The sequence below is a fragment of the Podospora pseudopauciseta genome (genome assembly GCF_035222475.1).
Source record: "Podospora pseudopauciseta strain CBS 411.78 chromosome 5 map unlocalized CBS411.78m_5.2, whole genome shotgun sequence".
Lineage (NCBI taxonomy): Eukaryota > Fungi > Ascomycota > Sordariomycetes > Sordariales > Podosporaceae > Podospora > Podospora pseudopauciseta.
This window is the reverse complement of record NW_026946666.1, coordinates 802,882-815,294: the sequence shown is the minus strand read 5'-3', so window position 1 is coordinate 815,294 and position 12,413 is coordinate 802,882. Positions and strand designations below refer to the sequence as shown.

At 53.1% G+C, this 12,413-nt stretch overlaps 6 protein-coding genes across 6 annotated transcripts; 4 read left to right on the top strand and 2 right to left on the bottom strand.

Annotated features, from left to right (window-relative positions):
* Positions 1 to 131: 131 nt before the first annotated feature.
* QC763_500810 (uncharacterized protein) lies at positions 132 to 836 on the top strand (the record flags this gene model as incomplete). The annotated part of the gene is made up of 1 exon (XM_062912683.1): positions 132 to 836. The coding sequence occupies one exon, from the start codon at positions 132 to 134 to the stop codon at positions 834 to 836; it is 705 nt and encodes a 234-aa protein (XP_062763980.1).
* Positions 837 to 1,511: 675 nt separating this feature from the next.
* On the top strand, positions 1,512 to 2,417 carry QC763_500820 (uncharacterized protein; the record flags this gene model as incomplete). Its single annotated transcript, XM_062912684.1, has 1 exon — positions 1,512 to 2,417. The coding sequence occupies one exon, from the start codon at positions 1,512 to 1,514 to the stop codon at positions 2,415 to 2,417; it is 906 nt and encodes a 301-aa protein (XP_062763979.1).
* A 211-nt stretch (positions 2,418 to 2,628) lies between these two features.
* Positions 2,629 to 5,780, bottom strand: vid27 (Vacuolar import and degradation protein 27). The gene is made up of 2 exons (XM_062912685.1): positions 5,515 to 5,780; positions 2,629 to 5,399 (listed from the first exon to the last, which is right to left on the bottom strand). Exons 1-2 carry the CDS (start codon positions 5,531 to 5,533, stop codon positions 2,959 to 2,961), a joined length of 2,460 nt encoding a protein of 819 aa, XP_062763978.1. The 5' UTR covers positions 5,534 to 5,780; the 3' UTR covers positions 2,629 to 2,958.
* Positions 5,781 to 6,013: 233 nt separating this feature from the next.
* Positions 6,014 to 8,872, bottom strand: QC763_500840 (uncharacterized protein). Its single transcript, XM_062912686.1, has 3 exons — positions 8,095 to 8,872; positions 7,371 to 7,996; positions 6,014 to 7,321 (listed from the first exon to the last, which is right to left on the bottom strand). The coding sequence occupies exons 1-3, from the start codon at positions 8,210 to 8,212 to the stop codon at positions 6,377 to 6,379; spliced, it is 1,689 nt and encodes a 562-aa protein (XP_062763977.1). The 5' UTR covers positions 8,213 to 8,872; the 3' UTR covers positions 6,014 to 6,376.
* On the top strand, positions 8,554 to 10,593 carry CCT6 (T-complex protein 1 subunit zeta; the record flags this gene model as incomplete). The annotated part of the gene is made up of 5 exons (XM_062912687.1): positions 8,554 to 8,715; positions 8,775 to 8,869; positions 8,925 to 9,241; positions 9,297 to 10,296; positions 10,355 to 10,593. The coding sequence occupies exons 3-5, from the start codon at positions 9,044 to 9,046 to the stop codon at positions 10,591 to 10,593; spliced, it is 1,437 nt and encodes a 478-aa protein (XP_062763976.1). The 5' UTR covers positions 8,554 to 8,715; positions 8,775 to 8,869; positions 8,925 to 9,043.
* Positions 10,594 to 10,982: 389 nt separating this feature from the next.
* On the top strand, positions 10,983 to 12,404 carry QC763_500860 (uncharacterized protein; the record flags this gene model as incomplete). Its single annotated transcript, XM_062912688.1, has 2 exons — positions 10,983 to 11,108; positions 11,181 to 12,404. The coding sequence occupies 2 exons, from the start codon at positions 10,983 to 10,985 to the stop codon at positions 12,330 to 12,332; spliced, it is 1,278 nt and encodes a 425-aa protein (XP_062763975.1). The 3' UTR covers positions 12,333 to 12,404.
* Between the last annotated feature and the right edge of the window lie 9 nt (positions 12,405 to 12,413).

Below are 12,413 nucleotides of genomic sequence, written 5' to 3'. Positions count from 1 at the left end.
GCAGACTCCGACGAGATTGAATACCCGTTGACTCCTCACTGACTTTTTCATGAATTGGTTGTTTGAGAGAAAAATCCAACACTCAATTTGAGACTCGATATATCGCTAGGAGTCTTGCAGTAAGCAACAAGATGTCAGACCATCACCGCGGCCGACGCCGCAACCATCGCGACTACGACTACGATTACGACAATGCGTACTACGACGACTACGAGTCCCAGCCAAGACGGCATCGATCTCTCGGCCGACAAGCATTAGGCAAGGTTGAAGATGCCATGGCAGGGCTTGGCCTGGACGACAAGCATCGATCTTATTCTGGGTCCAGACACCACTCCCGAGGGTACGACAGAGACTACGACGACTTCGACCGAGGTCATCGTCACCGACATTCTTCCCATTACCACTCCGGATCCCACAGCCATCATAGAGATCACAGCCGTCGGTCGTACCGTGGTGATGATCACTACACCACTTCTTCTCGTCGTCGTGCACACAGCTCATCGCCCTCCAGACGGTCCCGTCACCGGAGCACCCATAGAAGTTCCTACGCTGATCCGGCAACAAGGAGTCGCAGCAGGGCTCGAATGGACAAGGGCCTCAAATCAGCTGTTGATGCAGCGGCAATCGAGGCTTTTCGCGTGAGGAACCAGCCTGGGTCTTGGACAGGTGCGAAAGGCGCTAGAGTTGCGACAGCAGCTCTTAGTGCTGCTGCTATTGGGGCCGCGGCAGAGAAGAGAAAGGAGGAAAAGGGCAGTACCAAGATGGGCACTGTAGGGAGTGCACTAGCTGGTATGGCGGTGAACCGGTTGGTGAATGGACCTCGAAGGGATATGTAATATGCGAGGCATCATGGGTTGGGTCGGGTTTGAAAGGAGTACAATAATGAAGCGGTTATGATGTTTATGACTCTCCTCATATTTTCTACAATACCGTAGCACATATGACAAGCAGTGATATTTTTACAGTTAGCCTGTTTCACTCATTGCAAGTTCATGAAATCAGTGAGGAGAATTGCCGTGCTAAAAGTCTCACAACCTGCTGTGAAAAACCATCACCACGGCTTTGCTGCGAGCTCCCTTCTCCTTCGCCATCGAAATCTTACAACGAAACAGCCACAACAATATCAAATCTATGCTCAATCTCGAACTCAAGCCACACACAATTACAGGGCCCCGTGCCTGATGTCAACGGTCACTAAGAGTGGCGACTTTTTGACTGATTCAGGGTCCAAGACCAAGCGACGTCATTTTACCCCCGTCACGGGTACACCCGAAGAAACGTGTGAATGACCAACAAATACGCGGCCCGAATATCCATTGATCAAATCAACTTTCCAGCCATGCAATTCCAACATTTGCGTGTGCTGTTCCGGAAGGAGATCGTTTGTTGATGCCGTGCCTGCCTTTCAGACGCTGACGCCACATCGCTCACCTTACCAAGTATGACGTTGTATGAGATCACACTTGGGCAGGAAGATATCTCGATGTGAAAGACCATGAGTTTAAGAACAGATGGGGATATATACCCCCTTCTGTCCATACCGGACCATAATCCAAGATCTACTCTTGACGTCCAACTCAACCATACAACAAACACAACCGCACAGCAGCAAACCACCACCACCACAACCCATCATGTACAACTCCCCAAATGAACGCGGCCTACGCCGTGACAACAACTCCTCCATCAACCCCAACCTCCCAGCAACTCAAATGCCCCCCACCTACGGGCAGTCTGCCGCCTCCGGCCCAGCCCCCACAACAGCCGGCCACCACAAGCACGACTTCCTCAACAAGATCGACCCAGCAGTCGACTCAACCAGGGATAACCAACCCCTCCCCCCTCCCCCATCCCAACACAACAACAACATCCCCTCCGGCACTTATGGCCCTCACAAATCCAGACTGGCCAACGCCCTCGACCCCCGCGTTGATTCTGACATGGACTCCTCCCGCAACCAGCACTTCAGCGGCGGCCCTGCTGGCGCTCCTCCGACCATGCACGGCGCCACCGGACCCGGACCCCTCTCCTCCCACCCAAACAACATCCCCGAAGGTACCTACGGCCCTCACTCCTCCCGCATGGTGAACACCCTCGACCCCAGGGTTGACTCCGACATGGACAGGCAGAGGAGCATGCCCGCTAAACATGGCTACGGCGCCGTCGGGAATCCCATTCCGGAGGGCAGCTACGGGCCTCATGGGACAAGGGCGGGAAACATGATGGATCCGAGGGTGGATTCTGATCGGGATGGTGGTCGTCATCGTGGAATGGGGGGTGTAGGCAATAGCCACTTGCCGGGCCCGGCTCCAAACACCGCTGGCCCGCACAAGTCGGACTTGCTGAATAAGCTAGACCCGAGGGTTGATAGCAAGGGTGGGATGACGTATCAGGAGACGGAGAGGAGGGGTTTGTAAAGGGATGGGATTGGGATGAGGAGTGAAATGATACCAGATTGCTCTTTAGTTAGGTTATGAATTACGAATTTCATCTTATTTCACTTGCCTGAACCTTCAATTGCGACTGTGAATCTTAACCACGAACTGTGGGGAATTGTCGAGGAGAGGTAGTTGGGCTCAGAAACAGTGCTCAATAAAGAACACGATAATCACAAACATACCGAGATCTCCTCAAACTCACGAGCCGTGTTACGTAGTCAATTGAGGTCATATCGACCAAGATGCCCTAACCGTCATCCAGCAATCCTACCTACCTACCCAGCCAAGCAAGCCCCTTCCCTCAACACCAAGACGTTACTCATCAAGAAAGCTACCTCAACTCCCGATGCTAAGCAAAACAAAACAACAAACGCACACGGTTATCCCATCATCCTGCATACATGACGACGCAACAAGGCGTCAAAAACAACACACGAAACCGGTACTCCCAGTGTTCAGCAAGTAAAGAAAAGCAAACGACAATCCATCCCAGTCACCCAACACTGCATACCCCAGCAAACTAGAAAGCCTCCTCCACAATCGCACTCCTACTCAACTTGGAAGGACTCTTCGCCGGGGTGCCAAACCGAGACCCACGACGCCCAAAGTCGCCAGCAATGCTCTCACGAGTAGGCCGCTTGAGACGGGTGTGGCTAACCATGTTAACCTCGTGGGGCAGCGCGACAATGACGTTCTTGTCGGTGCCAAACTTGAAGTCGTCGGCCTTGACGTCGTCCGAGTACCGCTTGATGAGGTAGGGCGTCTTCTTGCCGGTCAGAACCTTCTTAAGGTTCCACTCGATGATGTACGGACCCGTGGCGGTGATGATGCTGCTCTCCTCGACACCCTCTCCGGTGTTGAACTTGGCAGGAGTGAAGCTGACAGCCTTGCCTGTCTCGTGGTGAAACTGCGCAACGTGCTCGGGGCTCAGAGCAAGGCGGCGAGGCTGGGGCTTCTGATCGGCAGCGAAGGACTTCTCAAAGCCAAGCTTGCCTTCGTTCTTGCCAGACTTTTGCTGGGCATCAATCAGCAGCAGGTAAGTACGGCAGGTACCGAGGACCCAGCGACCATCGGCAGACACGTCGAGACCGATGATGGGTTCACCAAGGGCAGGAATGTGTGTCTTGGCATTGATGCCCAGACGGTCAAAGAGACGAATGTCACCCTTGTTGGAAGCCACGGCGATATGGCCCTTCTCGGTAGTAGAAATGGCAGAGAAGTCGTTCTTGCTGGCGTACTGCTTGAGCTGAGCGTCAACCAGCTTGGTGCCAGACAGACGGGGATCGATGCGGTACAGCGCGTTTTTGCTGATACCAAGGAACGTGGGCTCGTGGGTCATCTGCGCAAACTTGTTCTCGGGCGCGAAGGTGACCACAGGAATATCCTCATGGACGTTCCACTCGTCAACGACCTTGCCATACTCGAGATCCATGCGATACAGCTTGTTCGGGTCATCATCCTTCTGCAAGATAAGGTTGCGGTCTTCGTTGTGAAGCATGACCTTCTTGGGCGAGAACAGCTTTCCATCTGCCGTCTCAACCTTGGAGATGTTGGTGCTGAACTCGAGGTTATTGTTGGGGGTGTGCTTGAAGACGCCGATCTTGGAACCGCGGACGACAAACGACCGGTCATGCTTGTACCCGACAGCGATCTGTTTGTTGGTCTCACCGTCCTTGGGCTTGTAGTCCACATCGTCTTCGTCTTCGTCACTATCGTAATGTTCACTCCGTGGTCTGTCATCGTCCTCATCTTCGCTTCCCTCCTCTGCATTCTCATAATGCTCCTCCTCCTCTTCTTGATCGGCATCCTCCATGGTCAAATCGTTGAAAGCGTCGGTGACGTAGTCACGCTCCTTGTCCTTGATCTTGGACCACTTGATCTGATTCAGCTGCTCCCAAAGAGCCTGCATCAAACCCTCCTGGAAGCGCTCTAGAGTCGCCTGATCCTTGAATCGAAGAAGCCATGAATAAGCTGACCCATCCTCGTGAAATTGATTGAAGATGAAAGAAAGGAACTCGAAGTTGAAGACGGGATTGAGGTCTTCCGTGACGGGGACGCCTATCCAGTCACGGTCGGCGCTGCCGACCTGCAACCAGTACTTCCAGTTGTCGATCTCCGTGACAGTTGCAGTGACAGACTCATCCTTCAGGACGAATGCGCCCGATTGAAACTCAAAGAAGTGGAGCTCGGCAACCTCAGCAGCCAACATCTCGCGAGCCTCTGGATGAGCAACGGCCGAGGGAGTACCCATATTCCGCTCCTTACCCTTGGTGGTCGGTGTCTTGGTCGGCGTGGGAGGAGATTTCTTCCTCGGCGTTACTTCCAAGTCGGAGACCACGTCTTTCTTCCCTTGAGCCTTGGGGAAAAACATCTCGGAGGACTCGATGGACCTGGTGAGGACAGGGCTGTGAATTGGGCTGGCTGGCGGGATCGGCTGCTCATCGAACTCGAACTGGAGGAGATCCTCTTTAGAAGCTGTGGCGTGAGGCTTGCGGTACTTGCGCTCGTACTGGCACTGCTTCGCGATAAGCTCGAACTGCTTCACTTGGGCGGGCAAGATGCCACCGTCGCAAACAAACTCGAAAACGTCCCCGGCGTCACCACTCAAGTCTCTCCAGCAGAGTACCCTCTCGCTACCCTCTCGGTTCTCGACGCGGAAATGAAGCGCCTCGTCGAGGAGGAATGTCTTTTCGTCGCGCTCGGCAGCTAGAATGTCGGCATCGGCCTCGAGGTCGTCTCCTTCCTCCTCGGCAAGCAGCTCAGCCTCGCCCTCTTCGTAAACTCGCTGGACGACAAGTTGGTATTGGAATTCTTGCGCGGTACGGCGAATGCGAGCGGAAGCGTCCTTGAAGAGAAGCTCAGAATATCCCTTGGGTGAGAATGGTCGAACAAGGTAGAGTTGGCCTTGGGGCAGCTCGATCATGGACTCCTGGTTGTTGGAGCCAAAGATCAGACGGGAGACTGCGTTGATGTAGTTAGCAGGTGATAGCGACATAATGGGCAACATCAGCGGCCGTCGCGCACTGGGCTGTCTTGCTTTGTGGGGGAGTCGCGGGGGTTTCAAGTGGTTACTTACTGCCTTTGAGGGCAAACATGGCTGCCAACGATTCGAAGAAAGTTCACGATGCGGGGTGTTGATTGTTTGGCGGGGAAAACAGACAAGACGCTATAAAACTAAGTAGATCGCAAAGGGATGTTTTTGTAAAACTGTGGTTTAGAATGAGAATGATACCTAGACCTTCACCGGTGCCTTTAGTGACGACCCAGTGCACAGGACTGGACTCGACTGTCAGGCAAATGCGTGAGGGAAGCTGCGTCATAACAAAAGCGATTCCCAAAAAAATGTCTGGACAATGGAGGGGAGACGTATCTTGTGGCGGTGCACCCAGCCAATTGCCACCTCGGAAAAGGTGGAGATTTGCGCCACATCCAAGGCAGCTGCTGACTCATTGCATGTGCTGGCTTTCAGACCTGCGGCTTTCACCAAGACACCGATCACATGGGCACGCTGTGGACAAAAAAAATACACTGCTACTCAAACTTGGTCCTTGAACACAGCAAACAGACCATCAAAGATAGTTCATATCTCTTTTATTAGGATAGTTGACAGACCTGCAAAGAGAGTTGATATTCTTAAGGAGTTGTCAATAGGCCTTGGATCTGTTCTAACAGGGCTTCAATGATCTTTGAAAGCCTACTGGCCGGTTGCAGGGCCGTTATTTTGTCCCCGATATGATGGGATGCCAACATCAAGGAAGCACATCATGCTATGTACCTGCCAGAAACCACTAGCTTGACGTATGACAGCACATACTGGGCTTGATGTGACACAGAGGTCCAAGAAAGGCTTCTTTGTGGCCAGCCACACCCACATTGTTCGACAGTGGCATCTCGTGGAAACAACGGGTGCCAAAGGGTCATTTACCCACCACATATATCTACAAATCCTTTATGTCCGTCTCTGAGCTCCCTGGGCCACTCCGAAACTGATCAAGCAGAGTATTTTCGTGCATCTCCTCCGCCCCTTTGCAGCCATTCTTGCCCGCTTTCAAAATATCGTCCATGAGTAAGGCGGCCACATTCTTGCCCATTAGCGCATTGGTTTCCATCGTGGAAATGAAACTGTCCATGCCAGACGTATAATACAGGCCCGGACCGATGATAGGGTCCTGGAACGTTACCCGTGGCAAGGCTTGAGGATACGAGTAAAAGACATGGGGATGATACCAGGTGATGGGACTCACTGAGCTCTCCTCATCAGGGTCTGTGGTGAAGGAATCGGGCACCTCGACTCCAAACAGACGACTGAGGAACTCAGGACTAACCTTCTCAGGCGAGAAGATCTTGTAGATAAACTCCCGCATTTGAGTTGTGGGGTTTGTGGTCGTACGCAAGGTTGTGATGCTGAAGAAACCTGCCTTGCCGGCGCCATTGACCCCAGAGGTTGGTCCATCAGATTTGGCAAGGGTTGTGAGAACACCGCCTGGGACATCCTTTGACTCGGTGAAGCCGAAAAACGCGGGACTGTACTGGTAAGGCGACGCGAAAATGGTGACATGGAGCTGGACGTAGGGGATCTCGTCAATGGTTTGTTGAATGACGCCCTCCTCTGCTGAGATCTTGCTGAATTGGTAGGGATTGGCAATAATAACGTTGTCAAAGGCAACGGGGTAATCCTCTCCCCCATTTGACTCCGATGTAGTGGACTTGGTGCGGATAAGGTATTTCTTGTTGCCAGAGTAGTGATTGGTTTCTGACGAGAATCCGATAGAAGCCACAGACGAATTCATCAAGAGACTGGCGCCCGATGCCTCAGCCATTTTATAGAATATTTGCCAGTTACCACCTTGGACAGCCATGGCACCCTCAGGCGCCATTGAGACCTGTGGCACGGTTAGCTTGAGAGGTGATACCGATAGCATCAGGGCTTACCATGGTGTCCAGACCGTGGATTCGAACCAAGTTCGAGGCGTAGTTTACTCGGGTGCTGGCCTGAATAATGTCGTGTGCATAGCGATCATCGATGTTGTTGGCCTTCAATAGTTGTTCCCCGGTAACCCCGGTAACATCAATCAGACCAAGCTCGTACGCCCGTTGGGTAAGGGATCGAAAAGGGAAATTGGGCTCCTCGTATAATTTCAAGAAATTGGCGATAGTAGCTTCCATCAACTTCTGAGTTCGTCTCGGTGCCATGATTCCATACTTGTAAATGACCTTGAGGGCTGTCCACCAGAATGAATCACGCTCGTTGATCGTAAAGACAAACTCATCGCCATCCCAAATGCCGAGCTTGGGGTCTGAGTCTTCATCTGGAATCCGTTTAGACAAGTTGAACCTTTGAAGGGCATCGTGAAGAATATGGTTCTTCTCAATGAATATGCTTGCGCCGAGTTCGATTGGTTGTGAAGGGTCATTATATGCGTTGATAGTCAGAGTTCGTCCACCAATACGGTCCGTCTTCTCAAAGAGAGTGATGTTGACGGAAATTCCGAGCAGTTCATGTTGCTTGGCATATTGTTGTAAGTAATATGCAGCAGACGAGCCTGCAGCCCCAGCTCCTATTTAGATTATTAGTGAGCCGCTTCATCGGTTTTGATGAAAATAGATGAAAACAGAAGTAAAACCCCTCCAAATGTCAAATTAAGGAAGAACATACCTATGATGGCCACCTGCTGTGTTGGCTGTTTCTGAGGCGGTTCAAATGACGGAAGAGCCGTAGCTAGCGAGAGCGCTGTTGCTAGGACAGTGGAGGCGCGACCGAGTGCCCCCTTCATGATACTGCTTGATGCGTTTCTCGCCAGGTGCTCAAAGAATTAATATAAAGAATGAATTATCCAAGTCAAATCAGACAAGAAGTCATTCCTGAAGCCGTCACCAGCAAACATGGATTTCCGGTGGTGAGTTGTTGATGCCCCAACCTGACAAAGACAACAGTGAAATGGATGGTTCCCACCAATGATGTGATGATAGTGGGTACTTATGAATGCTGGGAAGAATGGTGACAGAAGAGGTACCCAGCTATCAATAAGCGTGTTGGCGGGGTGTTTCTCCTGAGCCGTGGTCCGAGCTCCTTCACCCCTTGTCGCTGCCTGCCGCTCCGCCTAAACCACCGCCTGGAATCTAAAAGCACTGCAAAAAAAAGTTGTCGATTGGCGACAAGCTTCAGCCCAGCGAACCTCCACATCTTGCGATCCCCCGAACCGTCAGATACCTCCCTCGCTGTCCGTCTGCCACCATGTCCGCCGCACAGCTTCTCAACCCCAAGGCCGAGTCCAGGGTACGCGAATCCGCCTGATACTACCAGACGACCGGGATGCTAATTTGGGTGTTTAACAGAGGCGGGGCGAAGCTCTCAAGGTCAACATCACCGCTGGTGAGGGTCTCCAGGATGTCCTCAAGTCCAACTTGGGCCCTCTGGGCACCATCAAGATGTATGAATACTCTCTGGCATACTCGGGGTCGCCTTGGCTAACATTTTGGGCACAGGCTTGTCGACGGCGCCGGTCAGGTACGAATCGATTGCGAAGCGGGGACGATATGCAGTGACTGACCGCCAGGGGTAACAGATCAAGTTGACCAAGGATGGCAACGTCCTCCTCCGCGAGATGCAAATACAGAACCCCACGGCTGTTATGATTGCGCGGGCCGCGACAGCACAAGACGATATCTGCGGAGACGGCACAACATCAGTAGTTTTGCTCGTCGGCGAGCTCCTGAAGCAAGCCGACCGCTACATTCAGGAGGGTCTCCACCCTCGCATCATTACAGATGGCTTCGAGATTGCGAAGAACGAGGCTTTGAAGGTTTGTGGTTGCAGCTAGACACCGTTGTGAGTTCCCTCTGACTGACTGTCTATAGTTCCTCGACCAGTTCAAGCTTGCCCGCGAAGTCGACCGTGAGCTCCTCCTCTCCGTCGCCAGAACCTCTCTCGCCACAAAGTTGAGTGCCAGCCTTGCCCAAACGTTGACCCCCTCTATCGTCGATGCCGTCCTCGCTATCTATCAAGCCCCCGAGAAGCCCGATTTGCACATGGTTGAGATCATGAAGATGCAGCACCGCACTGCCTCCGACACACAACTCATCAAGGGCCTTGCCCTCGACCACGGCGCGAGGCATCCCGATATGCCCAAGCGTGTCGAGAATGCTTACATTCTCACCCTCAATGTGAGCTTGGAATATGAAAAGACCGAAATCAACTCGAGCTTTTTCTACTCCAGTGCCGAGCAGCGGGATAAGCTGGTAGAAAGCGAGCGTCGCTTCGTTGACGCCAAGCTCAAGAAGATTGTTGATCTCAAGAAGCAGGTGTGCGGAAGCGACGGCAAGAAGAACTTTGTCATTATCAACCAGAAGGGCATCGACCCCCTGTCCCTCGACGTCCTCGCAAAGAACGGCATCCTCGCGCTACGCAGAGCTAAGCGGAGAAACATGGAGAGATTACAACTCATCTGCGGCGGTGTTGCGCAAAACAGTGTCGATGACCTGACCCCAGATGTTCTCGGTTGGGCTGGCCTCGTTTACGAGCAGCAGCTCGGCGAGGAGAAGTACACATTCATTGAGGACGTTAAGGACCCCAAGTCCGTGACCCTCCTTATCAAGGGCCCCAACCAGCACACCATCGCCCAGGTATCAGATGCCGTTCGTGATGGTCTTAGAAGTGTTTACAACATGATTGTCGACAAGAGCGTTGTTCCTGGCGCTGGTGCCTTCCAAGTCGCCTGCGCCATGCACCTCAAGAGCGATGCTTTCAAGAAGACTGTCAGAGGCAAGGCCAAGTGGGGTGTAGATGCCTTCGCCGACGCTCTTCTTATCATTCCCAAGACCTTGGCCGCCAACGCTGGTCTTGACATTCAGGATGCCTGTACGTGGGGCCCTCCCTGTTATTTTATCGATCTACTTGCTAACATGTCTCTTTCTAGTGGCTGCTCTCCACGATGAGCATGCTGATGGCAACGTTGTCGGCCTTGACCTGGCTACAGGCGAGCCGATGGATCCTACCCTCGAGGGTGTGTACGACTCTTTCCGTGTGTTGAGAAACTGCATTGCCTCCAGCTCGGGTATCGCGTCCAACCTGTTGTTGTGCGATGAGCTGCTGAAGGCGAGACAGATGGGCCGATCAGGTGGACCTGGCCCGGGTATGGATGGTCCCGAGCAGTGAAGAAATAGTTTAGACTTTGTTCGTAAGATACCTCTTTGACATAATAAAAGACGAACCGTCGTTGTTGAACACATCAACCTTATGGATGACTGGCAAATGTGTAAGCTCCGGGGAACGATGGCCTGCTTTGGGTCAACGGGCTTTAAACAACCAGTAATGCACTCTAAATATGGCCCAGTGCCAGAAGCCTCATATAGACCCGTACTTATTTCATCCCATCGGAATTGCTTGGACGGAGGCAGCGCCGTCATCTTGGCCAGCCGGCTTTGGATGGCGGGGCAATATTTCCTACCCCGCCAAAGTTTTGTCGAAAAGCCTTGCGACTGCCACCCCAAAGTTTTCCACCATCAAGCCCGGTACTGGTTGCGATTCTCCATAAACACAACAGAATGGCTCCCTACGACAGCGATTCCTCGGGCGCCGAGGACAATGATTTCCAGGAGACCAACGTTCTCCTGGGGTATGCCTCGGAGGACGCACAAGGAGAGGAGATCAGCCGGCTTGGAGGACAGCCAGTAAGTCACCCTTTTTGCGCCACAGGCAGACAACAACTCAACTTGATCAAATACTTACCGAGTCTCAATCAGACATGGCTAGACCCCTCGAAACCACCCTCCGCCGCGCTGGCTCGGTGTAAAGTCTGCAAAGACCTCATGGTGCTCCTGCTCCAGCTCAACGCCGAGCTCCCAGACCGATACCCTGGCCACGAACGCCGGCTTTATGTGTTCGCCTGCAGAAGGAAGAGTTGCCGGAGAAAGGAGGGCAGTATCAGGGCGATTAGAGGGTTGAGGGTATCGCCTGATGCTGTTGCGGCAGCCAAAGAGTCCCAGGAAACCAAGCCGAAAGAAGTCACTGTCATCCCCAAGGCGTCTACCCTCGGTCTAGGAGAGGCGCTGTTCGGCGCGAAGCCAACCTCCTCCTCCTCCTCGGGTGGTAACCCGTTTGCTTCTGCCTCAACAAACCCTTTTGCTCCCAAGCCAACCACCACCTCAACCAACCCATTCGCCGCCCCGGCCCCGACCCCGGCTGCTCCGGAACCAAAACCCACCCCCGTCGAAGTTAAGGAGGAGAAACTCCCCAAATCCTTCGCCGAAACATTATCTCTCAACCTCCCCCCTGCCACTCCAGCACCACCCCCCGAACCCTGGCCGGCAGATTCCTCCCTCCTCCCGAAATCCTATCCTGTACGCTGGATAGCAGAGGCAGACTACGAACAGCTCGACCCTGAGCCCGCGCCCATCTTGCAAAAGACTCAGATAATGGACATTGACTCGGGCGAGGGCTCGTCCAGTGGAGGAGGTAAAGAAGACAAGGAGGTTTTTGAGTCGAGCATGGACACTGTGTTTCAAAAGTTTGCGGATAGGGTGGGGCAGAACCCGGAGCAGGTTATCAGGTATGAGTTTGCTGGTCAGCCGCTGTTGTATAGCAAGAGTGATGCCGTGGGGAAGATGCTGTATGCAAAGGATGGGGAGGGGGAGGCAAAGGTGAAGGGAGGAAAGGGGGGGATGCCGAGGTGTGGGAATTGTGGTGGGGGAAGGGTGTTTGAGGTGCAGATGACGCCGCAGGCGATTCAAGAGTTGGAAGGGGAGGAGGAGGATCTGGATGGGATGGATTGGGGGACGGTTATTGTGGGGGTTTGTGAGAGGGATTGCCAGGAGAGGGGTGTGGAAGGGGGAGAAGGGGGGTATTTGGAGGAGTGGGCGGGTGTTCAGTGGGAGGAGCTGAGTGTTAAGAGGTGAGGATAGGGGGAAGGGTCGTGTTTTAGATGAATCGAGATGTAGGGAGAATGAGATACCAAAATTGTCATGAAACCTACTGTT

Bases quoted from the DNA above. Each gene is read 5' to 3' on its own strand.
- QC763_500840 (XM_062912686.1), bottom strand. From the start codon at position 8,212: ATGAAGGGGGCACTCGGTCGCGCCTCCACTGTCCTAGCAACAGCGCTC. The intron at 7,997-8,094 runs GTATGTTCTTCC...TAATCTAAATAG, and splicing joins ACAGCAGGTGGCCATCATAG to GAGCTGGGGCTGCAGGCTCG. The intron at 7,322-7,370 runs GTAAGCCCTGAT...ACCGTGCCACAG, and splicing joins TCCACGGTCTGGACACCATG to GTCTCAATGGCGCCTGAGGG.